Source organism: Diceros bicornis, chromosome 19 (assembly GCF_020826845.1).
Source record: "Diceros bicornis minor isolate mBicDic1 chromosome 19, mDicBic1.mat.cur, whole genome shotgun sequence".
Classification (NCBI taxonomy): Eukaryota; Metazoa; Chordata; class Mammalia; order Perissodactyla; family Rhinocerotidae; genus Diceros; species Diceros bicornis.
The window spans coordinates 32044691-32068373 of NC_080758.1; the positions used below are offsets into that span (position 1 = coordinate 32044691).

The 23683-nt window shown below is 50.5% G+C and overlaps 2 protein-coding genes across 2 annotated transcripts in view; one reads left to right on the forward strand and one right to left on the reverse strand.

Moving 5' to 3' along the window:
- The window catches only part of ATRN (attractin), a 167528-nt gene extending 156647 nt beyond the window's left edge, over positions 1 to 10881 (forward strand). Inside the window, exons 28-29 of the mRNA XM_058563122.1 lie at positions 3784 to 3898; positions 6348 to 10881. Of these exons, the coding sequence (XP_058419105.1) occupies positions 3784 to 3898; positions 6348 to 6472 (240 nt within the window). The 3' untranslated portion in view covers positions 6473 to 10881. The remainder of the gene's footprint in view (positions 1 to 3783; positions 3899 to 6347) is intronic.
- A 7645-nt stretch (positions 10882 to 18526) lies between these two features.
- On the reverse strand, positions 18527 to 23308 carry GFRA4 (GDNF family receptor alpha 4). Its single transcript, XM_058562204.1, has 7 exons — positions 23257 to 23308; positions 22326 to 22463; positions 20921 to 21266; positions 20697 to 20806; positions 20456 to 20590; positions 19623 to 19714; positions 18527 to 19454 (listed from the first exon to the last, which is right to left on the reverse strand). Exons 1-7 carry the CDS (start codon positions 23306 to 23308, stop codon positions 19374 to 19376), a joined length of 954 nt encoding a protein of 317 aa, XP_058418187.1. The 3' UTR covers positions 18527 to 19373.
- Between the last annotated feature and the right edge of the window lie 375 nt (positions 23309 to 23683).

The window sequence follows — 23683 nt, forward strand, 5'->3', positions numbered from 1 at the left end:
TACAGTTGGATTTATCATAGTGAAACTGTAGAACTCCAAAGGTGAAAAGAACATCTTAAAATCAGCCAGAGCAGAAGAAAGATCACTACAATGTGGAGAAATTGGAACCCTTGTGCACTGTTAGTGGGAATTTAAAAATGATGCAGCCGCTGTGGAAAACAGTATTGCTCTTCCTCAAAAAAATAAAAGAATTATCCTATGATCCAGCAATTCTACTTCTGGGTGTATACTCAAAAGGGTTGAAAGCAGAGTCTCAAAGATACATTTGCACACCCATGTTCATAGCAGCATTATTCACAGTAGCTAAAAGATGGAAGCAACCCAAGTGTCCGTTGATGGATGAATGGATAAACAAAATGTGGTATATACATACAATGGGATGTTATTCAGCCTTAAAAAGGAAAGAAATTCTTATATGTGCTACAACATAGATGAACCTTGTGAACGTTATGCTAAGTGAAATAAGCCAGTCACAAAAAGACAAATACTGTGTAATTCTACTTATATGAGGTACCTTGAGTAGTCAGATTCAGAGACAGAAAGTAGAAGGGTGGTTGCCAGGGGCTCGGAGGGAGGAGGGAATGGGGAGTTACTGTTTAATGGGTACAGAGTTTCAGTTTTGAAAGATGAAAAGAGTTCTGGAGATGGATGGTGGTACAACAATGTGAATGTTTTTAATACCACTGCGCTGTACCCCTAAAAATGGTTAAGATGGTAAATTTTATGTCATGTGTATTTTACCACATTAAAAAATAACTGGGAGGGGCTGACCCCGTGGCTTAGCAGTTAAGTGCACATGCTCTGCTACTGGTGGCCCGGGTTCGGATCCCGGGCACGCACCGACGCACCACTTCTCCGGCCATGCTGAGGCCGCGTCCCACATACAGCAACTAGAGGGATGTGAAACGCAACTATCTGCTGGGGGGAAAAAAAAAGGAGGAGGATTGGCAATAGATGTTAGCTCAGAGCCGGTCTTCCTCAGCAAAAAGAGGAGGATTAGCATGGACGTTAGCTCAGGGCTGATCTTCCTCACACACACACAAAAAAGTAAATAACTGGGGGAAAAAAAGAAAAAGTTACCTACAAAGGAGTGACAAAGCGACAGCTGACTTTTCGTTAGTAACACCAGAAGCCAGAAGTAGGTGAAAGAATGTCTTCAAAGTACTGAAAGACAAGAACTGCCAGCCTAGAATAGTGTGCCCACCAATTGCCTTCCAAGATCAAGGATAAAAGAAAGATATCCCCAGATTAGAAGAAAAGCTGAGAGTTTGCCACCGACAGACGTGTACAAAAAAAAAGGTCTAAAGGATGTGCTAGAAAGAAGGAAAATTACCCCAGGAAGATGGACTGAGGTATAAGAAGGAATAGTGAGTAAATAAAGTGGTAAACTGGGGCTGGCCTGGTGGCGCAAGTGGTTAAGTGCGCGCACTCCACTGCGGCGGCCCGGAGTTCGCCAGTTTGGATCCCGGGCATGCACCGATGCACCGCTTGTCAAGCCATGCTGTGGCGGTGTCCCATATAAAGTAGAGGAAGATGGGCATGGATATTAGCCCAGGGCCAGTCTTCCTTAGCAAAAAAAGAGGAGGATTGGCAGATGTTAGCTCAGGGCCAGTCTTCCTCACAAAAAATAAATAACTAAATAAATTGGTAAACATGCATAAATCTAAGCAAACATTGTCCTGATAAAATAGTAATAATCTGTGGGATTAAAAAGAATAGAACAACAATTTATTCTGAACAACACCATATGCCATATGTCAGCAGTATATGACACGATTGGCTGTTCCTTAAAACACTTTCTGGACTTTCCTTTCAGGACACCACATCTCACCTTTGGCTGTTCTTGCTCAGTGTTCTGTATTCAACCCTCTTCATCTTCCCAACATCGTTTAACAGTGGGTTTCATCAGGCTCGGTCTTTGGGCCTCTTCTCATGTCTTTTGCACCTACTCCTTTGGTGATTTTCTTACTCTGTTTGGGCTGCTGTAACAAAATACCAGAGACTCAGTGGTTTAGAAACAACAGGAATTTATTTCTCAGTTCTGCAGGGTGGGAAGTCCAAGATCAGGGTGCTGGCAGACTTGGTGTCTGGTAAGGGTCTGCTTTCTGGTTCATAGATGTTGCCTTCTAGCTGTAACCTTATGTGGTGGTAGGGGGCAGGGAGCTCTCTGAGGTCTCTATTCTAAGGGCATTAGTGACCTCCCAAAGGCTCCAACTCCAAATACCATCACGTTGGGCGTTAAGATTTAACATATGAATTTTGAGAGGACACAAACATTCAGACCATAGCCGTGATCTTTTCCATCATGAATTTAAACAGCATGATCTCTCCCCTCAGACCTCTCCTGTGAGCCTCTGACTCATATATCTAGTTGCTTACTCAGTATTCCCACTTGAATGTCTTAACAGGCATCCTAAACTTAACATGTCCAAAACTGAGCTCTGGATTTTATTCCCCACACCTGCTCCCCCGGCATATCTTCCCTAAGTCAGTACATATCACCTCCAGCATCCTAGTTGCTCAGGCCAAAATCATGGAATCGTCCTTCCTCTCATTCTCATTGGACAGCCAGTTCGTCAGCAAATCTTTTTGGCTCTATCTTCAAAAATATTTCCTGACCGCTGTGCACCATCTCCACCACTGTGACCACCTTGATCTAGGCCACTGTCATCTCTCACCAGGATTATTGCAGTTATATCATAACTGGTTTCCCCAATTCTGCCATTTCACCCATCCAGTCATTTCTCTGTGCCACAGCCAGAGTGGTTCTGGAAATGATTTTCTTCAACTGAGTTGAAGAACTTGATGACATATTTGGGGGTCTGGTAGGCAGGATTCTAAAGATGGCCGCCAAGGTTCCCACCTCATGGTTATTCAGTCAAACACTACTCTAGGTACTGCTATGAAAGGATTTTGCGGAATTAATAGAAGTCCCAAGGTAGTTGACTTTAACATATGGGGAATTTTTTTTTGGCTGGTGGCAGAAGAGGAAGCATGAGAAGGACTTGACAAGCCGTCACTGGTTTGAAGATGAAGGGGCCATGTGAGGAGGAATGCAAGTGATCTCTCTAAGAGAAGAGAGTGGCCCCTGGCTGACCACCAGCAGGGAAATGGGGCCCTCAGACCTAGAGCTGCAATGAACTGGATTCTGCCAACAACCTGAATGAGTTTTGAAGCAGATTCTTCCCCAGAGCCTCCAGATAGGAGTGGAGCCCAGCTGATAACTTGATTTCAGCCTTGTGAAGATAAGAGCTGAGACCCTTGAGACCTTTGTGAGATAAGAGCTGAGAATTTTCCAGAACTGATGGAAGACTAGAATAGACCTATGTCCCTAGGCAGAGAACCCTACAGAGCTCCTGGACTTCTGACCTACAAAACTGAAATAATGTGTTGTTTTAAGCAAGTCTGTGGTAATTTGTTACACAGCAATAGAAACTAATATAGAGGGCGTCTTTAAAAATCACATCTAGGGGCAGGTCCGGTGGCGCAAGCGGTTAAGTGTGCGTGCTCCGCTGCGGCAGCCCAGGATTCGCCAGTTCGGATCCCGGGCGCGTACCGACACACCGCTTGTCAAGCCATGCTGTGGCAGCGTCCCATATAAAGTGGAGGAAGATGGGCATGGATGTTAGCCCAGGGCCAGTCTTCCTCAGCAAAAAGAGGAGGATTGGCAGATGTTAGCTCAGGGCCGATCTTCCTCACAAAAAAAAAAAATCACATCTAAAGGCTACAAGGTTAAAGCTTAAGAAACACCACTTTAGGTAATTCTTTGTTTTCTTCCACCAGACTGTTCCCAAACCCATTGCCCTGGAGCCATGTTTTGGCAATAAAGCTGCTGTCCTCTCTGTGTTTGTGAGGCTCCCTCGAGGCCTCGGTGGAATCCCTCCTCCCGGGCAGTCGGGTGAGTAGATGAGGGTCAGTGACAAACACGGTTTACATTTTAGAGGTGTGCAGGATCCTTGCCTTGCATAGAGAACTTGGGTAGAGGCGATATTGAATAGTTCCTATCTCATGTCCTTGTGAAAGGATTTGATGTGATGATCCCCTTGTCACTGATATTCCCTAACCTGTCTTTCCTGAGGCCACTGTTCTTTCCCGGGAAAAGTCCTGAGCTCTCCTCACTGTGCCAGCTTCCCTAGACTCCCGGTGGTATTGATGCTTCCGACCACACCTTCCTTTGCCACCAGTGTTTCCGGTCCCCTCTGGCTCCGCTGCTCCTTTCCAGTCTCCTTTGTCTTGCTCTGCTCCTGAACTTAGGCTTTCCTCCCTCTTCACTCCATACGCTCTTCCTCAGTCATCTTACCTACTCTCATGACTTCCAGCCAGCTCCTCCTAGCTGGTGATTCTCAAAGTGGTATTTCTAGCACTGCTGCATTTCTTTTGCTTTTTCACTCTATTTTAAATGTAAGGCACAAACGGCAATTATGACAGCTTAAAGGAAGTTTTTGAAAATTTACTCACAGTTCTACCATCCAACACCCACCAATTTTCACTCTTCTGTTTCCTTTCCAGCCCTCGCCAGCAGTTTAGTTGAAATGGTTGTACAAATCTAATTATTATTCTTTTTTCCTACAACTATCATAAACATTTTTACAGCTTACTACATAATATTTTGCCAATGTCTTTTACACTATTCCATTAAATACATGAATCATAGTTTAGATAAACATCGTCTTTTTGTTGAACATGAGGGAAAGGAAATACAGTTTTGGACACATCTTGATTAATCATGGAGTATTTTAGGGGGATGCCTCAGATAATATGAACGTTTTAGACAACTTTCAGTTGAGACGATTCTGGGGGTCAGGGTTGCTTAGCCAAAGAAAACCTTGTAACTATGTGGAAAGGGTGTCCCAGAATCCTTGCTCAGGCCCTGAGCTCCACAGCCTCCTGAGTGTAGCCCTCAGACCCAGAGGAGCTTCCAGCTCAGCTTTCAGAATAGCCTGGGTCTGCGGTGTCCTCATGAGGGAGGCCTCATGAGGGCGTGGCCAGGCCTGGACGTACTGTCTTCATTTCATAGGAGAACGGCTTGATTTGGCCACACCTAGGGATTCCTATGAGTTGAGCCCCTAACTCAGCCTTGTCTGTGTTGAAGGCAGGATGACCATTGGCTGGACCCTCTGGGGCAGTGTCTCCTGCCACCGCCCAGCTCAGCAAACATTGGCTGGTGCACCCTGAGTGCAAGGTGCTGGCTGGGGTGGGGAGGTGACAGGCTTGCAACACTGTGGCCTTTCTTGCCTCAACCTTTGCCTGACGTGCCCCACCCCCCTCGACTCCTGAAGAAGGCCTGCTCACTACTTGAGACTCACTCCAAGGGTGGAACCATCCCTGCCACCTCTTCTGTACCCCCCATTTTAGACGGTGCCCTTTCTGGACTACCAAAGCACCCAGCTCTGCCTTTGCTGTGGCACTTGTCACTGGTGTGGATTCCCCACTGCATGCCAGGCACTAAACCTGGCACTTAAAAGCGCCCCCACCTTTCCCCATTTTAGAGGCTCAGCGAGGTGTAGTGACAAGCTCTACTTACACAGCTGCTGTGGGCCTCAGTAGGGCTCTGAGCCTGGGCTGGGCATTCCCATGCATTAGGAGTCCAGCTCCCCCAGAGCTGTGCCTTCCTTAATGAATGTCAGATTATACAAAAAGGAGAATGGAACCACCAGTCCCTAACATCCCTAATGCAAAAGTGGTGGTAGAGGTGGTGGGGTGATGAGCCAGTACCGTTCTAAGACTTACATCCATTCAGTCATTGACTCCTCATACAAACCCTGTGCTCTTATTATCCTCATCTCACACATGAAGAAACTAAGGCACGGGGAGGTTAAAGAACCTTGCTTGTTCTAAAGCCTGGCTCCAGAGTCTGTCCTAACGTGTATCATGGTATAGATATAAAAATAACTAGTGCTGGCTGAGCAATGTGGAATGAATCTGAATTTCATCGTAAAGAGTGCTACTTTTCCTTGCTGTTTGAAGGCAGGCAGGAGAAACTTAGCGCTTAGAACATGTTTGCAATCTTATTTAAAGGATCCCACCACCAGGCAGAGCATTTTGCTTCACTGATCTGCTGAAAAGCAAGCTACATCTTTTTTGTAAAAAGTGGGGAAAGGAGAAAAATATGTATTTGTATTTGCATAACTAAACCCTGAAAGAATATCTATAAACTAATGAAAGCAGTTACTCAGATGGAGGGGGAAAGGTGGAGGGAGGCACAGAGTGGAAGTAAGACTTTTCCCTGTATACTTTCTTTCTTTCTTTATTGCACCATGGGAAAGTAAAAAGAAAATTTTTAAATTATTTTTTAAACAAAAGCAAGCTGCTCCTTAACACGTGTTCCCTGTGTGGGTTCTTCCAAGGTCTCGCAGTGGCCAGCGCCCTGGTGGACATTTCTCAGCAGATGCCAATAGTGTACAAAGAGAAGTCAGGAGCAGTGAGAAACCGGAAGCAGCAGCCCCCTGCACAGCCTGGGACCTGCATTTGATGCTGGGGCCAGGGACTGTCCGTGAGCGAGGTGTGTCATGCCAGAGCTGTCTGCAGGGAGGGAGCAGGCAGGGAGACTCTGTGCAGCGGGGCAGAAGACTGGAAACCCTCGAAGCATCTGACTCATCTGCATGTTCACAAGCTTTCTTTTGACGGTTTCTCCCATCTGTACTCCAGCATCTAACCTTTTACTTTTGCATAGGAAATAATTGATTTAATTACAGTTCCAGGGGTGATCTAGTTGTTGCTAGAGGAGGCCAGTGAAGAGCCAGTGAGAGAGCTAAGAAGGACACTCAGGTTCACTTGTGGAAAACTGTTCTTGGGGCTGTCTCAACTGTGCAAAAAACAAAAGATGTAGTGTTTACAAATAGACATTTCTCATCAGTCGTTCTTGAACATGATCTTTTAAAAACTAGTCAGATGAATTAACTTGTTTTCGTCTGAAGCCTGCTATCTTTTTAAAAAGATGTGCTACTTATTCTTGCACGATTTAGGCAGATCTCTCTCTTCCAGGGAGTAGCTTTTTTCTAGTTGAGAACTAATAATGGTCCATCTCTTTTGAATCATATCAAACTAAGATAGAAGGGGGCTATTTTAAATGTCGAGGTCAGCACTGTTACTTAGAATGTAAACTGATGTAATAGGTAGTTTTCTATAGCAACTTGATTAATTTAGTCTTAATCCATTTGAAATTCTTCTCTTTCTCTCTCTCTCTCTCTCACACACACACACACACACACACACACACACACATACACTAAGTGCCTAGACTTTAAATAGATCTAGCAATTGGAAAGTTAGTAAGCCTAAGTTTTTACATAATTGCATTCCTACATTCTTATAAAATTTAAATAGCTACCATTGGCAATCTGCTCTTTTTCTAAAATCTAATTTGCAGCCAGGAAAGAATTTTCTCACCCCAAGGAACATTTAACGGAGCAGCAGGGACTGTGAGGAAGGCAGCGATGAACTAACTGTGAAAGCTCCTGTTTTTATTGTTGTCAAAAAGGACAGTAATCAGGCATGGTCCCCATGTGCCTCCCTGTCCCCTGCCCCCAAGGTCACTCTATGTGTGATGTCACTTCAGCCCTTCTGGCGTCCTACTGCCAGGGCACCACAGAGGAAGGGATTCACTCATGTTACATGTCTCCCTTGAGCAGAAAAGAGCATGACAGCACTTGGGACCCCTGGATCAAAGAGTGACTCTTTGTTCCTGTGACCTGCTCTGAGCATATGCGCCACTCTCAGGCTGCAGGTGGAATCACACACCAGGAGAGGGACAGTCTCCCATTATCGGCAGAACCTGCCCCGGAGCGTGAAGAAGGACCTGGAGCTGTTTGCTCTCTTCCCCCGAGGAGAGGCTCGGCTCTCTTCTGTCTTCCTCCCAGACTCAGGTGGTGCCTGTGGGGAGGGCAGTGAACACTGATAAGAATGAAAAGCACATGGGAAAAATGGACGAGGAGGGAAACGATACCAAATGGAAAGTGACCAAATGTAGTGGGGTAGAGCAGTCCCTGCCCTTCTCCGCCAGGGCACTCCCTGGATGTCATGTTGTCCCCACCTATGGTGCTCTGTCTTCTGGCATTATGCAGCAGCCTCCCAAGATCTCTCTTCTGCTTCGAAACCTGGAGTTCTCTGGCATTACCCTATTGGGATGGACCTCTAGACAACTCAAGTTTGTGCAATTGGAGAAATTAACACTCAAAAGAGCAAAGACTGTGGCATTTCACCTTTAAATGAAGTGCCTAGAGAGGGAGTATTGTCTCTTCCCCAACACTAACCCCACTCCCATGAAGAATTGCCTGGAAGGAGGTTTTCAAGGAAGTTGAACGATAAAACTCAGATGCACAAAACACCTCTACTTTGAGACTTGCCTCTCAAAAAGCTGCTTTTTCACGTTATTGTTAAAGAGCAGACGGTTCTAGAAAAGACCCGTCCTCTTACTAACTCCCCATATCCCTGCTCCAGATCACAGCACCCACAGAGAGCCTGCCGTGGCCTGGCCCTTCACCCCTGTAATTACCATGAGGCTTCTTGGCAGAAAAAGAGGGAGGCCACGGGAGAGGGTCTTCCCACAAGGGAAACCCTTGTTTGTTCAAAGGACCAGTGTTTGCTTGGCCAAAGAAGTCTCTTCCCCGTGGTAGTTCCATGCCTTGAAATAACATGTCCCATGTCTCCTAAGCACCTGGTTATTTCTTTTTTTTTTCCTAAAAAATAAATGTTTATTTTTAAGAAGGAAGGAAGGAAGGAGCAAGTGAAGTTTAATTCTGCTCCAGCAGTGGAGAAACAGCTGAATCCACCTGCTTCTCCTTTGCAGCCAATAGCAAACAGCTTCCTCCAGGCTCCGGCCAGAGGAAGGGACGGCAGGAGAAAGAAGCAGTCAGCTTAGAGCCAGTTACCGGGAGGGAGTCACCTAGAACTTCAGAGAAATGCCTGCATGTCACGGGCATTTATATGAGAGCCTGTATATAAAAGTAGTCATGAAAACATTGATATTGCACTTGTACATATCTATACAGTAGTGTCTGGAATGTTCAGACATTCAGAGTGTACATAAAACAGAAAAATATCTTAATGTATTTTTATTAAATGTAATGGTGTCTGAGTTTCACTCAGTATGTTTTTGTGCCACGTACTGGATATCTAAGTTTGGAGAAGTCCTCTCGTTAGTCCGTGATACATTGATAACAAAGCCATGAAAGGCATCCCCATCGTGCTGATGTGTTCAACACATCTGGTACCAATTGGATAATTTAAAACAGGAATCGTCTGTCAGTACACATATGAGAAACTGGGCAGCGAGTCCATTTAAACAGCAGTATGTGAGGAGACTCAAAGGCAGCGGGACTCTTTCTGTCGCTGTTGTTGGCTCTGCAAGTACATCGTGAATCTTTCTGTCAGCCTCTTGGTGCTGTGAGTGGCCAGGGATGACCAATCTTGTCCTGAGAAATGATTCTCTTAGTCTCTGAATTCAAAGACTATACCTGTGGAAATCAGATTTTCCAAAAAGGGGTTTTCTAGGCTGCATTTTGATGTGGTTTTCTCCAAATTTTTAAAGACCATTTCCCAGGACCATAGTTTATTATACTGAAAACTGGGAGTGGGAGAGGGGTGGCTAGTTCGTTGATAAATAGCTCCTGCTTTCCCATGGAGAACTGCACACACCCTGGCCTCCTGTCCACCTCCTACCCCTTCACCACACACAGTGTGGGGAAAAGTCTGTGCTTCCCTGTGAGGATCACCTCTAAAAGGTGGAAGGGGGTGTGGAGAGAAGGCAGCCCATACTCCCTTGAGCTAACCCAGAGGGAAAGCAGCCCTAGAGAGAAGACTGTCAGCAAAAGGAAAATATCGGAATATCTGTGGGTGAGGCGTAAGGTGCAAGACTGGAGACGCACCAAGAAATCGGGCCAATGAGAAGACCAGAGCACAAGAGCTACCTTTCAGTGCAGCTCTTGCTCCGTCAACTTCATGGAGTGTATTTCAGTATTTCAGTACACTCCATTAAGGGGGCGGGAGTGATTTACTTCCTGGGGTGGTGGCGTTTTCATGAACACCTTTGATCTTTCAGTTTCACTCACCCATCTGTTCATTCAAACATATTCACTAAGCACTTGCCAACAACCTAAGTTAACACTCAGGCAGTGACCAAGATGAAAAAGAAGCTCTTCAGAATTACAACGAAATTCAGCTCCTCAAGCCCCACATGCCAGGAGATCTTTCCTGGTGGTTTCTGTGAGAATTGGCCATCCTAAGGACAGACCCAGGAAGGCAGAGGGTCTGCCCTTGGGCCATGCACCGGCTCTCAGTCTGAAATGTTTGCCCAATTTACCAAACCATAAAAATCATCGTGATGGTTTGTAGATCACCAGGCCCACCAAGAGACTGTTCCCCGGAGTCATTCAAACTCATAAACACTCTTGCCTGCAGGGAGATGATGTGGAATGGAGAGGAAGACTGGCGCCTTCTCTTTTAAAGGCAATAATGGAATCAACTTTCGTAACTGAATTTGTGCACAAGACATTCTAAACACTACACTAGTGAAGCCTGTTTCGTTGAACTAATTCTGGCTCTAGAAATGTTTTTGTTTTATAGTTATTTACGGTTTTATTTTGGTTTGGATTCGAGCTTAGTTTGTTAATATGTATAATTTAGCATCTATTGCACTCATGTAAATATGGAGTAAGTATTGTAAACTATTTCATTGCTGGGGACTGTGGGTGTTATACATACATTTAGGACTGCAATTTTTGGTATTTTTTGTATTGTAAAATAACAGCTAATTTAAGCAGGAACAAGAGAATTAAGGGAGGTCTGTGCATTTTAAACACAAATGTGAAGAACTTGTATATAAACAAAAGTAAATACTATACTATAAACTTCCTTCTGAAATAAAAGTAGATCTGGTAAAAATGCGGTTTTCATTCTGTTTAATTTTTATTTTGTTTCACTTATTTTTACAATTTGGTCATTAGAACCTTAAGAAATGGAAAAAATTGTTTTAAATGGTTATCGGTTTTCAGACTGCCTCAGAGGAGGCACTTGGCAGTCCGTGAAGGTGTAAAACCAGCAGGGTGGGCACCTCAGACACCTCTGGGAGGGGGCCAGAGAGCCCTGCACAGCTTGTGAGCAGACTTCCCGAGGTCGCCACTGTAGTCTTTGTTGCCCGTGAAATGACAGTGCTGGGGAAGAGGCTGGTGTGCAGAGCAGCTCGGCCCTGGCGTGGGGAGGGGCCCTGGCGGAGCGCAGTCCATACTGATGCCTGGCCAGCTGCCCTTGGTCTTTCAGCCTCTTGTCTTCATGGGCTTCTGAATGTCTCTCTAGGTTTTCCAAACTACTAAATGTCAGGTATGCTGACAGGTTTAGTCCTACATGGCTACGGCATTGTCCTTGGTCTTGAATTTTTGATGAAGTTATTTCCATTCATAAAGCCTTGTCTGCTCGCCGCCTTTGTACAGCTCCTGCCCTCAGAACAGGGTCAGAGCAGTGCATTTCAGCACCTGGTGCAAAGTGCCGAAGGCCTAGAAGAATAAGACCAGTATAATGGGAGTTGAGAACATCAGAGGAAACACAAGAAAGGGCAGCAGTTCATCTAGGGGAGGATGGGTGAGGCACAGGCCTGGGTCTGGGAGCCTGGAGGAGGCCAGCCCACCAGAGCTTGGGTCTGGGCCAGGGATGGAAACAGTTGGACTGGTGGCTGCTGCCAGGTTGGAGAGGACCTCGAAACTGTTCTGGGAGGGCTGTGGAAGCCACCAACTGTTTAGGACAGGATAAAAACGTGTGATTTAGTGGTATTGTGGCAGAGACAATGCTGTGTGTTCACCAAACTTGTTACATTTGCCATTGGACCCACAGGTCAACATTTCCCAGCCCCCTTGCCATTAGGTTGGGACCATAAACTAAGCTGTGGCCAAAGAAATGTTGGAAGAAGTGATGTACACCAGTTCCAAACTGGGCACATCCCATACTCCCACGTGGGACTCCCTGGAGGTCGGATGTTAAAGATGTTGGAGGGAACATGGGTCCCTGAGTCACCAATTAGAGGCAAGCCACCTGATCAGCAAGGGCTGTGTGCTGTTCTTTGCATCACTGAAAAGCAAACTTTTCCTCCACCAACCCCCTGAGATTTGGGGCTTTATCACAACAGATAGCTTTTCTTACTCGAATACACAAATTTACACCTTAAAGTGCAACACAACGGTAACCAAAACCTAAAATGTGTGGCATTGGCTTAGTTAGTGGCCAGGTGGCAGGTAATGAGAAAACAGATGCAACAGGCAGAACAGCTGGGGATCCCTGTCCAGCAGTGGCAGAACATCTGGTATGGTGGTTATGTCCGATAATTTAGAAGGCAAACTATGTGTCTACTGAGTTTTTTACAAACTCGAGAGGAAGAAGTTGAAAAAATCCAGAATGTGGTATGTGTTGATTGTTATTGGCTGCTTGTGGCAAGGCATCACAAAACAAGAGTTGAGTTCCAGAAGGAATTCGCCAGTTTACAAGCAAAGGGGAAAAGGTGGAGAGGCCTGAAATCCAGGGTCTTACAATGTTGGAAAACCCAACTAATCTTGCTTCTAGTCTCCAAACACTAAGAGGTGCTTGTGAGTAACAAGGAGCTGGGGAGACTTAGTGACTCAGCTTCCTGGTGAGAATCAGATGAAGGGTGTGGTCTTCCTGCTTGAGCCTGGTAACGTCAAGGCCATCATCTTGAGGGTCAGGCGTGTGGATAAGGAAGCAAGAAACAAAGCAAACTTGAGGACAGTGTCCAGGAAAGAACCAGGAATGCAGTCACTGATCCTGGACCTACACTGACCCAGTGTAAGTTTTTGAGGGAATTATGTTGCCAAAGAAACCATTAGCCTGACCTTAAAAAACAAAAACAAATACCTGGGGCCCGCCCGGTGGCGCAGCGGTTAAGTGCGCGTGCTCTGCTGCGGCGGCCGGGGGTTCACAGGTTCGGATCCCGGGTGCGCACCGACGCACCGCTTGTCAAGCCATGCTGTAGGGGCATCCCATATAAAGTAGAGGGAGATGGGCACGGATGTTAGCCCAGGGCCAGTCTTCCTCAGCAAAAAGAGGAGGATTGGCATCGGATATTAGCTCAGGGCTGATCTTCCTCACACACACACAAAAAACACCCCGGTGAGCTGTTGAGGAACCCTTAATTAGAACCACCTTCAGGCAGGAGATGGTTGTGAAGGCTGTCTCTGATGAGAGCACACAACCCAATGCCACCTCAGATGTGGCCCAGAGAGCACATGGGGGCCTGGTCAGGAACTGTCCCACCCCAAGGCAGGACCCAGCAGGATTTCAAAATTGCTGTGGGCCAGTGATTGCTGTGTGTCTGCCATCCTACTCCTTCCTGTACAGGCAAGTTATGAGGCTGCCCTGTCCCATTTCACCACTGTCTGTTGGCCAGGTATTGTGTAAGGACCAGGGATTTCACAGTGAACAAAACAGACAAAAATCCCTGTCTTTGTGGAGTCTACAGTCTAGTGGGGGAAACAGATAAGAATAAGTTCTGTGAAGAAAGGTAAAAATAGGGTTGGAGGTAGAAAGTGCTGAGGGGACTGCTGCTTTACATAGTGGGGCTCTGGAAGACCATTCTAAGGTGACACCTGGGCAGAGTGCTGCATGAAAGAGGGAGCTAGCACTTGGATGTCTGGGAGAAGAGCATTCCAAATAGAGCAGCAAGTGTGGAGGCCCAGAGGTGGCAGTCTGCCTAGTGTGTCTGAACAGTGACCAGTCAGCCAGGGTGGCTGAACCAAAATGGGCTTCAGTAGTGTGGTAGGAGCTGGGGCAGGCCGGGTAATGTAGGGCAATAGTTCTCAACTGGCATAGGACTGCCCCCTAGGGGACATCTTGGAAATAGGTGGGGGGATCTTGATTATTGCATTGAAGGGGCAGGCACTGCTGTGATTTAGTGGGTGGGCCTAAAGGTGGTCATCCTGCGACATGCAGGACTTCCCACCCAACAAGGAGTTGACCCATGTCCCACCCGATTTTCCAACGTCTTGCTGGATATTTGTGTAAGTGAAAAAAATCTGTTTCTAATTAATTATTTTAGTGTAGAACCCAACCCTGTTATAAACAAGTTTTCGAGAAATGCAATTACTGTGTAAATCAAAGGAAGACCGAACTTTGTTTTCTTCAAAACTACCAAGAGCTGGTCAATGTTTTAGACATTGCCATTGGTCACCAATGGCAGTGTCATTCCTGGTATCTGAGACCCCAACCCCTGTGTGGGTTGCATCTGAAGACACACACCCTGCAGCCCTGTGTTACTAGCTGTGTCACATGCCTGGCAAGAATTCTCTTCCATTCTGTGTCCCCAACACAAGGAAGGGACTAGACTAAGTGATCCCGATGACTGTATGAAATGTGCTGCACAGGGAGTTGGGGATCGGCTCTTGCTGCTGGGGCCCATTTGCACTCCCTGTAGACCTTTCCTCCTTATTTGCTTAATCTCGGTCCCTTGAGGGCTCAGTTTCTGAGGTTTTTGTTTGTATTTTATTTTCTTATGTGTGTGCTCATCTTAATTTTCCCCTCTGTATCTTCTGCCTTGGAATGGAGGCTCCTTTGGGTGTAGGGTGCCATGTCCTACAAGAACAGCTTCCCAAGACATCCTTCAACCCAGGCCTTCCTAGGCCTGCAGCCGAGCAAGGCAAGGCCATGTCTGCCTCCTTTCACATGAGTGCCAGTTTGGCACTTTGCTGTCCAGCAGGTGGAACTCTCCTGAAGCCCTGCATAGCCTCTGTCCTCCTGCCCCTCTGGAAATTTCACCCACCAATGTCTACTTCCTGTAAAAATGAGCCATGGATTTGTCCCTGACTGACTCAACTGGGGATGGTGGGGGGAGGGAGGTGGGCAGGGAATGGCTTCCACTCAACCCTGCACCTGGGTAGCAGGCTCCAAGCCAGAGCAGGCATTCATGAGCCGTGAACTTTCCACCAATAAATCCACGATGCTTCCGGCACCTGCCTTTCTGCCTCACCGGCTACCCTCAGCCACCTGCCAGCTAGAGGCTCAGTGTTGACAACAGCTAACAGAGAGCCAGTCACAGGGATGAGGCCAGGGCCAGGACCGCAGTCTCCCAGAGCACGCATGAGAGTGACAGCAAGCAGGCTACCTGGCAGGATGCGGAGGCCAACACTCAGATGTGGATGAGCAAGGCAGGACTCGTTCCTGGTCATGGGGGCCACAGCTAGACTCAGCCTTCAGGCATTTGGCCAGACTTAACACCCTGTATGGGCCAGGGCCTTTTTAGGCAGAAGTGACAAACACCAAACTCAGACAACTCTATTAGTTTCCTGGGGCTGCTGTAACAAATGACTCAACCTTGGTGGCTTAAAACCATACAAACTTGTTCTCACAGTTCTGGAGGCCAGAAGTCCGAAATTATGGTGTTGGCAGGGCTGCGCTCCCTCCAGAGGCTCTGGGGGAGACTGTTCCTGGCCTCTTCTAGCTTTTAGCAGCTGTTGGCATTCTTTGGCTTGTGGCTGCATCCCTCCAGTCTCTACCTGTCTTCACGTGGCCCTCTCCTCTGCGTGTGTGTCTCATCTCCTTCTGTCTCTCTCTTATAAGGATGCATGTGACTGCATTTAGGGCCCACTCGGATAATCCAGGATAAGCGCCTCCTCTCAAGATCCTTAATCACATCTATTGCCATATAAGGTCACATTCGCAGGTTCCAGGGATTAGGGTGTGGACATATCTTTGGAGACACCATTCAGCCCACTATAGCAACAAAACCCTCAGAAAGTTGACTGGCCCAGGGGTGGCAAGACGGTGGCCTTTGCATGCCACAACGCCTCACCCTCCTCTTAGTTTTCTCGTTAGAGCTGGCTGGGTCCACGCCCAGGATGGCGTCAGGCCTCCCACACAGAAATGTGCACTCTGGGAAAAAGAGCCAGGAAACGGGCCCTGTGACCTTTCATTTTCCCCTGCACAGTCTGATGTCAAAGAGGCTCCATCAGGTAAACTCTGTGCTTGAGTCAGAGAAGTGCTGCAGGAAGCCGGCCAGCTGCCAGTGAACAGTTTCGCTATTTTCAAGTAGGTTCTGCTCACTTTTATCTTCCCAATCTTTGGGAAGGTATATGCCTGTATTTTACTCTGAGCAAAAAATGAGTAGTAGAGTTTAACACACTCTCACACAAGGCAAATCATTTAGCAGACATTTAATTCTGCGTTTGGGCCACCAGGCAATCATGGTGAGCAGGGCAAGGCGATGCATTCACTTCCCTGCCCCACCCCCAACGCACACACCATCCCTCCCCAGCCCACTTACAGGTGTCCATTCCCATGCAGGTGTAGGTGCATATTGAGACTATACCTTCTTAGGAACTGAGAATAGGTTGGACTCTGAGCTTCACTCTGTCCAACACCTTCTTTTTTCCATTGGAAAACTGTCCCTCCAATTCCATGTGATCCTGGTAGACTGATGTCACTCCCTAGGTCACTGGAAGAGGCTTATAACCCATGCTGGGCCCACCAGGGTCCTGCCAGGGACATTCCATGAATCCTGGGAAAGAGAGGTGCCTTTTTCTGCTGAGATTGCTAAAAGGAGAGATTGCAGATCTCTGGAGAGATCATAGAGGCTGCTGGTGACATTCCTACCTACCCCATGGTAAGAGCCTGCGTGGCTGCAGAGGGAAGCCATGCACAGACCAGCAGGGGCAACATCATTCGAACTCCTGGAGAAAAGCTGTGCCTGAAACCCGAACTGCTCAGACACATGCTCAAGCCAGTTTGATTTGTGTTTGGCTCCGATCAGGAGAGTACTGGCTGAAGCTGGGAGGCTGGCTGACAGCTGCCACAGGCAGTGTCTGTGGGTTTGCTATGAGTTGCTACATACACAGTCTCAGAGCTGGTGGCTCTTTTTCTGGTCAGGACAGCCCCAGGCCTGAGCTTTGGTGTGGTCTGTACCTAACCCCTGTGTCTTAGGTTAGGTTCTGCAGAAGCTGAGCCCAAGACAGGGATTCTCAGGCCATGATATAATGGAGAGAGTGGACTCAGAGGAACCTCTGAGTGAGGGAGCTAGGAGGGGGCAGGGGAAGGAGCTGAACTAGGATGTGGTCTCAGCTGGGATCTAGGGGGAGCTCTGGAGCATGAATGGCACACAGAATTGTCCCCCGCTTAGGCAAGCAGACCAGGCCTTTGTACCCCTGCCTCAGTCATTGACTGCAGTCTGCCTCAGGGAGCAGAGTGTAACCTTACAGGCATTTCTTCTAGAGGAAGGGGCAGCTGAGAGCTGGGAGCAGTCAACATTCCCGGCAGCTTGGGGATGGGTTGCACCGGCCCAGAAAGGTCTCTGAGCAAGGCACCAACAGCCTCCACTTGCCTGTTTCATGGCCCCTGCCAAACCTCAACTAGATTTGAGAAGGAGCTGCCTGGAGACATGGTGGCCCTTCACTCATCGGAAGTCTCCAAGCTTTTGAGGAAGAAGGAGGCGGGCAGAAGGCTTAGTACCTGGCCATCGTTCTGCCTTCTCCTCTTCAAGTTCCTCTGCAGAACTGCAGTTTAACGCAATGCCCTCAGCATTCGCTGGGTCCACACCGGCCACACACATACATGTAGTGTTTGTAAAAACCTTTACGATAAATTTCCTCAACTCCAGGAAAGAATTCAACTCTCCACATGGATAGAAGCAGTTAGAATATGCAGGAATAAAAAACAAACCCACCATCACCCCTTCTTTCAAGTGTCTGTCAGGGCCGGGCTCTGTGAGCATTGAGGTGTGGCTCCCCTAAGTGAGTACCCAGGGTGATCCTGGGGCTCCCAGGCACCCCAGAGGTGGGAGTGTATCAATCAGGGCCTATGTTTGGCTGCAAATAACAGCAACCTGGGGAGAAACTGGTTTAAACAAGTTAGACATAATCATTTTTCTCACATAATGAAGAGTCCAGAACGAGGCAGATGGAGGCCGGTGCAGTGGCTCGACAATGTTGTGTGGCTCCATTTTCAAGATGGTGCCCATACCCCCAGGCATTGCCACCAAGTTCCAGGCAAAAACTGGGGAGAGTTGAGGCTAAAAGCTGAAAGGAGCAGTCAACAAGTCTGTTCCTGTTTAAAGAGCTCTCCTGGGGTGGGCCCTGTGGCTTAGCGGTTAAGTGCGCCAGCCCCGCTACTGGAAGCCTGGGTTCAGATCCCGGGCGCGCACCAATGCACTGCTTGTCCGGCCATGCTGAGGCGGCGTCCCACATACAGCTACTAGAAGGATGTGCAACTATAACATACAACTATCTACTGGGGCTTTGGGGAGAAAAAGAGGAAAAAAAAAAAAAAGGGAGGAGGATTGGCAATAGATGTTAGCTCAGGGCCGGTCTTCTTCAGCAAAAAGAGGAGGATTGGCATGGATGTTAGCTCAGGGCTGATCTTCCTCACAAAAAAAAAAAAAAAAAAAGAGCTCTCCCAGAAGCCTCATCTGTGAATCCTACTCATTGGCCAGGACTGTGTCACATGACCACACCCTGTAGCTGCAAGGGAGGCTGGGAAATGTAGTTTATCTGAGTACTAGCAGGGAAAGCAAGAATAGACAAAAGCAACCAAAATCCCTGCCACTAAGACCTGATAGTTGTTTCAGTTTGGCATCTGCAGGTGAGGAGACGGAGCCCAGCGAGGTCCTGAGGTCATCTGAGGTCACACAGGCCAGCAGAGGCACACCCTGTGGCCATCCCTGGTCTCCAGGCTCCCAAAACATAGATCACATGAAAACAAGGTCAGTCTCAGTGCATGTGGATTTATTGAGCTGTCGATGCCATTCCTAGTGCTGCGTGAAACCATGGGGAAGACAGCCATGTGGCCAGTGCAATGTAGGGGACTGGATTCTCACTCCTGGTGGTGCCCACCAAGCAGCATATCCTGGACAGGAAGCATCTGCCAACGTTAATCATGGGGCGGAGGTGGCGGAGGTTAATCATGATGGGTGGTGCCGAACTGGGAGGGTGCCACGAAAGTCTGCAGTATTAGGGGGAGTTTTGCCTGCAAGTGTACAGATGCACTCCTTAGAGCATGATCTGCTTAGAGGGCTGATAAAATTTCCCAGAATTCTGGGAGTTTGGATGGTGTCTGACCTTCTCTAGTTGATGTAGGGCCCTGGTGAGGCCTCAGCTACACAGATGACCCCTGCCCATGCCTACCCTCTGGGAGACCCCAACAGTTCCAAGGTCTCTGGAGAAAGGGAACTACAACCAAGAAACCTCTGAAAGGGAAACCTTGGGCTTTGCAGTCAGGCCCTCAGCCTACAGCCCCTGCTCCAAGGTACAGGTACATAGGGTGTCCAGACCTGCAAAGGGGAACGGGGAGAGAGCAGTCCCCTTTCAGTGGAGCAGTAGGCCACAGACATGGCCCAGTACTCCAGGCAGCGTGGGACAGTTGGCTGTGTTGTCCGAGGTCTGCTGTCCTAGTCACAGCAGGGGCTGGAGAGCCAGGACAGGGAGCATGGAGAGCAGGGAGCTCCCCTCCAGGGGCCTGTCTGCCGAGGACACCTTGGGGAGTGGGAGCAGAGCGTGGACTTGAGGCAGAAGCCTGGCTCTGCTCTCTGCCTCCACCCCCATCCCAGGCCATTCATGCCTCCATGGAGGCCCACCTGGCATAGCAAGGTGGAAGGAGGCCCTGCAGGGGCTGCCAGCTCACCATCCCCTCCCTGTACCTACCTGTAGGAGGCTGTGTCCAGGGTCCTGGAGGGAGTCCAACTGGTCCTGCAGGATTGGGGGCCACCAGCTGTCAAAGGCCTGTATAGCGCCATCTATGAAGAGAGGGGTGCAGGGCAGGCTTGGGAAATCCTAGCTCAGGGCCCAGCTCCTCCGGGAAAAACTGAGAGACCCCTGGCATCCTGCCTGGGCCCTCCCCACACAGGGACGGGAGGATAAGATGTCTGCAAGGATGGGCTTCTGGGACGCAAGGCACAGGGTAAAGAATGACGAGGACAACTGTGCTAAGAGTGCCTTACAAACTGTACAGCCTTCCATCCTCACAGGGGAGGGTGACAATTATCTTCTCTATTTTACAGATAAACACAAAAAGGCTTAGAGCAGTTAACTAACTCGCAGCTAGTAAGTGGCATAGTGGAGCTTCAAACTCAGGCCCCCTAACTCACACACTGGGCAGCGAACCACCGAGCTATTCAGACTCGAAAGGCAAAATTATCAGTAGGGGGAGGCAGGAGTGCCTCATCTGAAGCAGGAATCCCGCCTTGTTCCATTCCAGGCCCTCGGAAACTTGTTTTAACTGCCCTCCCACCTGCCCGCAGGGGCACCCGCCAAGACACCCCTGGGCTTCTACTTTGGTCTGTGACCTGGTCTCTGGAGACAGCTGGGCGCAGATTCCCCGAGGGGCAGAACGACAGCAGAGGGAGATGTGGGCCTGTGTGACAGCCGCAAACAGCCTCAGTTTCCTCATCTCTAAAATGGGCTCCATAGCCAGGCGGCTTGGGAGGGGGCAGTAAGCGTGGACTGGACTCCCGCGTCGCCCCGCCCGGGCCCCTCACCCAGGCACCGGTTCCTCGTAAAGAGCCCCCGGAAGGCTTCACACTCCTCACGCCGGTTTCCGCTGGCTCCGCAGTCGCACCAGGGTGCCACACGCGCGCTCGCGTTGTCCACGTAGTTGGGGGTGACGGCGGTGCCTGCGGGGACCCAGAGGGCGGAGTAATCGGCCCACCCAGGCGAAGGCACCTCCGAGAGAGCCCGCGGCCGCAGCCGCGGCCGCGCCGGGATCCCGGCCGCGCGTACCCACGAGGCCTGCGTAGGCGCGCAGACAGCGGGGAGCCTGGTCCGGCAAGCAGCCGTCTGGGGCGCTGGGGGCGGGCGAGCAGGAGGCCTGGAAGGTCAGGAGGCGGGGCCTGCGCAGCGGGCGGGCGGGAGGGCGGTGAGCCGGTGGGCGGTAGGCCCCGCTCCTGCCCCCCCCCCGTCTCCCATCCCGTCCTGCCCTCCCCACCACCCCGCACCTCCCGCACCTGCAGACCCGGCTGTGCTCGCAGGCGTCTAAGGGCACGAGGCAGGAGGGCGGGGCGGGGCCGGGCCCGGAGAAGGCGCAGGCGGGCACGAAGGTCTGGCGCCGGCGCTCGGCGCACGCGGGGCCCGCGCACGGGCAGAAGAGCAGCGCTTGGGTGAGCGCGGGCGGCCCGCGGGCGAAGAAACGGCGCAGAGCGCGGCGGCAGCGGGCGCGGGGGCAGCCCCCGGGCCCGGCCCGATCCAGACACCGAGCCACGAACTCCGTGCGCAGCCACTGGCACCGCGCGTCAGCCGTGCACGCCTCGGCTGCGTCCACGCATCGGTTCCGTCCGGCGGAGCTCGGCGACCCTGTTGGGGGAGCGGGCGGGCTGCGGTTGGTGGGGGCTGCGCCCCCGCCCCCGGCCACACCCTCCGAAGATGTGGGGCGCTCAAAACCCGAGGAGGCAGAGTGTGACCCGAAGGCCTGATTGACTGGCCTTCTGTCGCAGGGATGGGCGGCGGCGGGCTCTGGGGATTCTTGCAACACGTCAGGGATGGATGGGGCGCACCGAGGCTGGGCCTGGCCTCCCCCAGAAGCTGAGACCCATCCTTCCCAGGCACCACTCCAGACAGGCCATACCTATCCAAAGAGGGGTCCACGGGATTCCTCCCTCTCTCACGGACACCGCACCCCCCTGCGCGGGAAACAACAAGACAGACTTTTGGGGACCTGGCTAATGGAGACATCAGAAATGGCGTTGAGGACAGTGGCCGCTCCTCGTCCTCTCTTTGGCACGCTGGGACGCCTGGGCTTTCTTCCTATCCCTTCTTTCCTCCCCCATGAAGACGCTTTGAGTGTGTCTCCAGGTTTCTGGTTCTCCCTGCCTCCTGACCTCCTGCATCTCCTGCTGCCTCCTGCCGCCGGCATCTTCCCCCTCCATTCCCTTCTGATGCTGCCTCTCGCCCGTCTAACCCGTGCTGCCCCATCTGGACTCGCGTGCTCCTGGCTCCCCCACCCTCCACCAGCCGGATGAAAGAGGGACTGACTCCTCACAAGGGCTCTGGGCACTGGAGGGCCCGTTTAGGCCTGGGCTGGCAGGGTGTGGATTCGAGAGAAGTCCCTGATGGCAGGCCACAGGCCTCTATCCTGAGCCACAGGGACCAAGGGTCCATGATAGGTGGCACTCCGCTGGGGGCAGAGAGCTTGCCTAGCACAGTAGAGTCACACACCAGGGGTCAGTTGGGCAGAGGGCGAGCTCTGTCAAGACATGCCACAGGCCACGTCTAAATCCAGCCAAGCCAGGGTCTCCGGGGATCAAGACTTGGCAGCCCCTTCCTAGGACCTAGGTAGGTCGCCCAAACCAGGCTACCCCACCCCTTTGCTCCCAGCCCCCTGGAAGCACCGCAGTCTGAGGGAAGTTTCCCAACCTGGCCCTGCACCCATCTTGCTGTGTGTGTGGAGGGGGGTGTCCCCCGCCTCAGGCTGGAAGCAGTGCTGCTCCCTGGCACTGGCCACCTCTTTCGGGGGCCTTGGTGATTCTTGCTGTGGCTTCAGCGCCCTCTGCTCTGCAGGGAGGACGAACAGACACTAAGGACTTGGAATGGGTATGTGAGTGGATGGGCTAGACAGGAGAGGGGCGAGCCCTCCCTTCCTCTCTCTTCTCCTCCCCTCTAGCAGAGCAGCAGGCAATCTTCCCCCTTCTCTCCCAGCCAAGTACGTCACATCCCCAGGCCACAGCCACACACAACAGCACCTACTGTCGCCATGGGTGTTGGTCCAGCTCTGCCCTTTGCTTACCTGTCTCCGTCTGCCAGGAGCTCCCTTACCTCATCTCCACTCTCAAAACAGCACATCTCAGCTGCAAGATCTCCTCTGCCTTAAACTTTTGCCCGATTCCATTTTCCCCACCCCACCCCACCTGCTAAAGTGACCCCTCCCTCGGCAATGCCCCAGGTGAGGAAGGGGCAGTCCCCAGTAGGTGGGACAGCAGGTGCATGGCACGGCAGACTCTGAAGATGCAGAGGAAGGAATCAGTGTGAAGCTCCAAGACTGAAGGCAGGGGGCTGGGGCTGGGGGGAGGGTAAGAGAGGTGGGAGAGGGGCAGCAGTAGGAAAAGGAAAGCTTCTGGGGCAGGAGTACCAAGGCGGGACTTGGGAGGGGGGCGCCCTCATGAAGGCGGGAGGCGAGGTGCGCAGCTGCTGGAGCATAGTGCCAGGTGTCCCTGCACCCCACCCCCCACAGGTCTCTCGCCCATGCCCCTTTTTACACTCCAGCTTTTCCTCGAGTCACCCTCTTGCCCTCCCACCCTGTCCCTGAGAATGGGGACAGGGAGGCCAGGGGGAGGAGGTAGCCACTCACCCAGAAGCAGTAGCAGCAGCAGCAGCAGCACAGGCCCCAAGCAGCAGGCCATGCTGGGCAGCGAACAGAGGACAGGACGGAGGCAGAACCCTCATCTGACAGGTGCCTCGTTCCCAGCACTGCCTGGGCTGGAGCTCCTTGGAAACCCAGGTGTCTGCACTAACAGGAGCACTCATGCTGGGAGGAGGCTTTGCATGACTCCCCGCCCCCACTGAGTCTCCACCTCAGGCTGCACCTCCAGTTAGATCTGGGAGCCACTGAATCCAGCACCTGAGTGTGTCTAGATGGACCCCAACACACTCTTTCCCATCCGCACAAAGCAACACCCACACAACAACCCAAGGAAACCTTGTCTCTCCTATGCTAAACCATTAACCTTTTGAAACAACATTGTTCTTTACCTTCTTTTATAATTTAATTTTTTTTT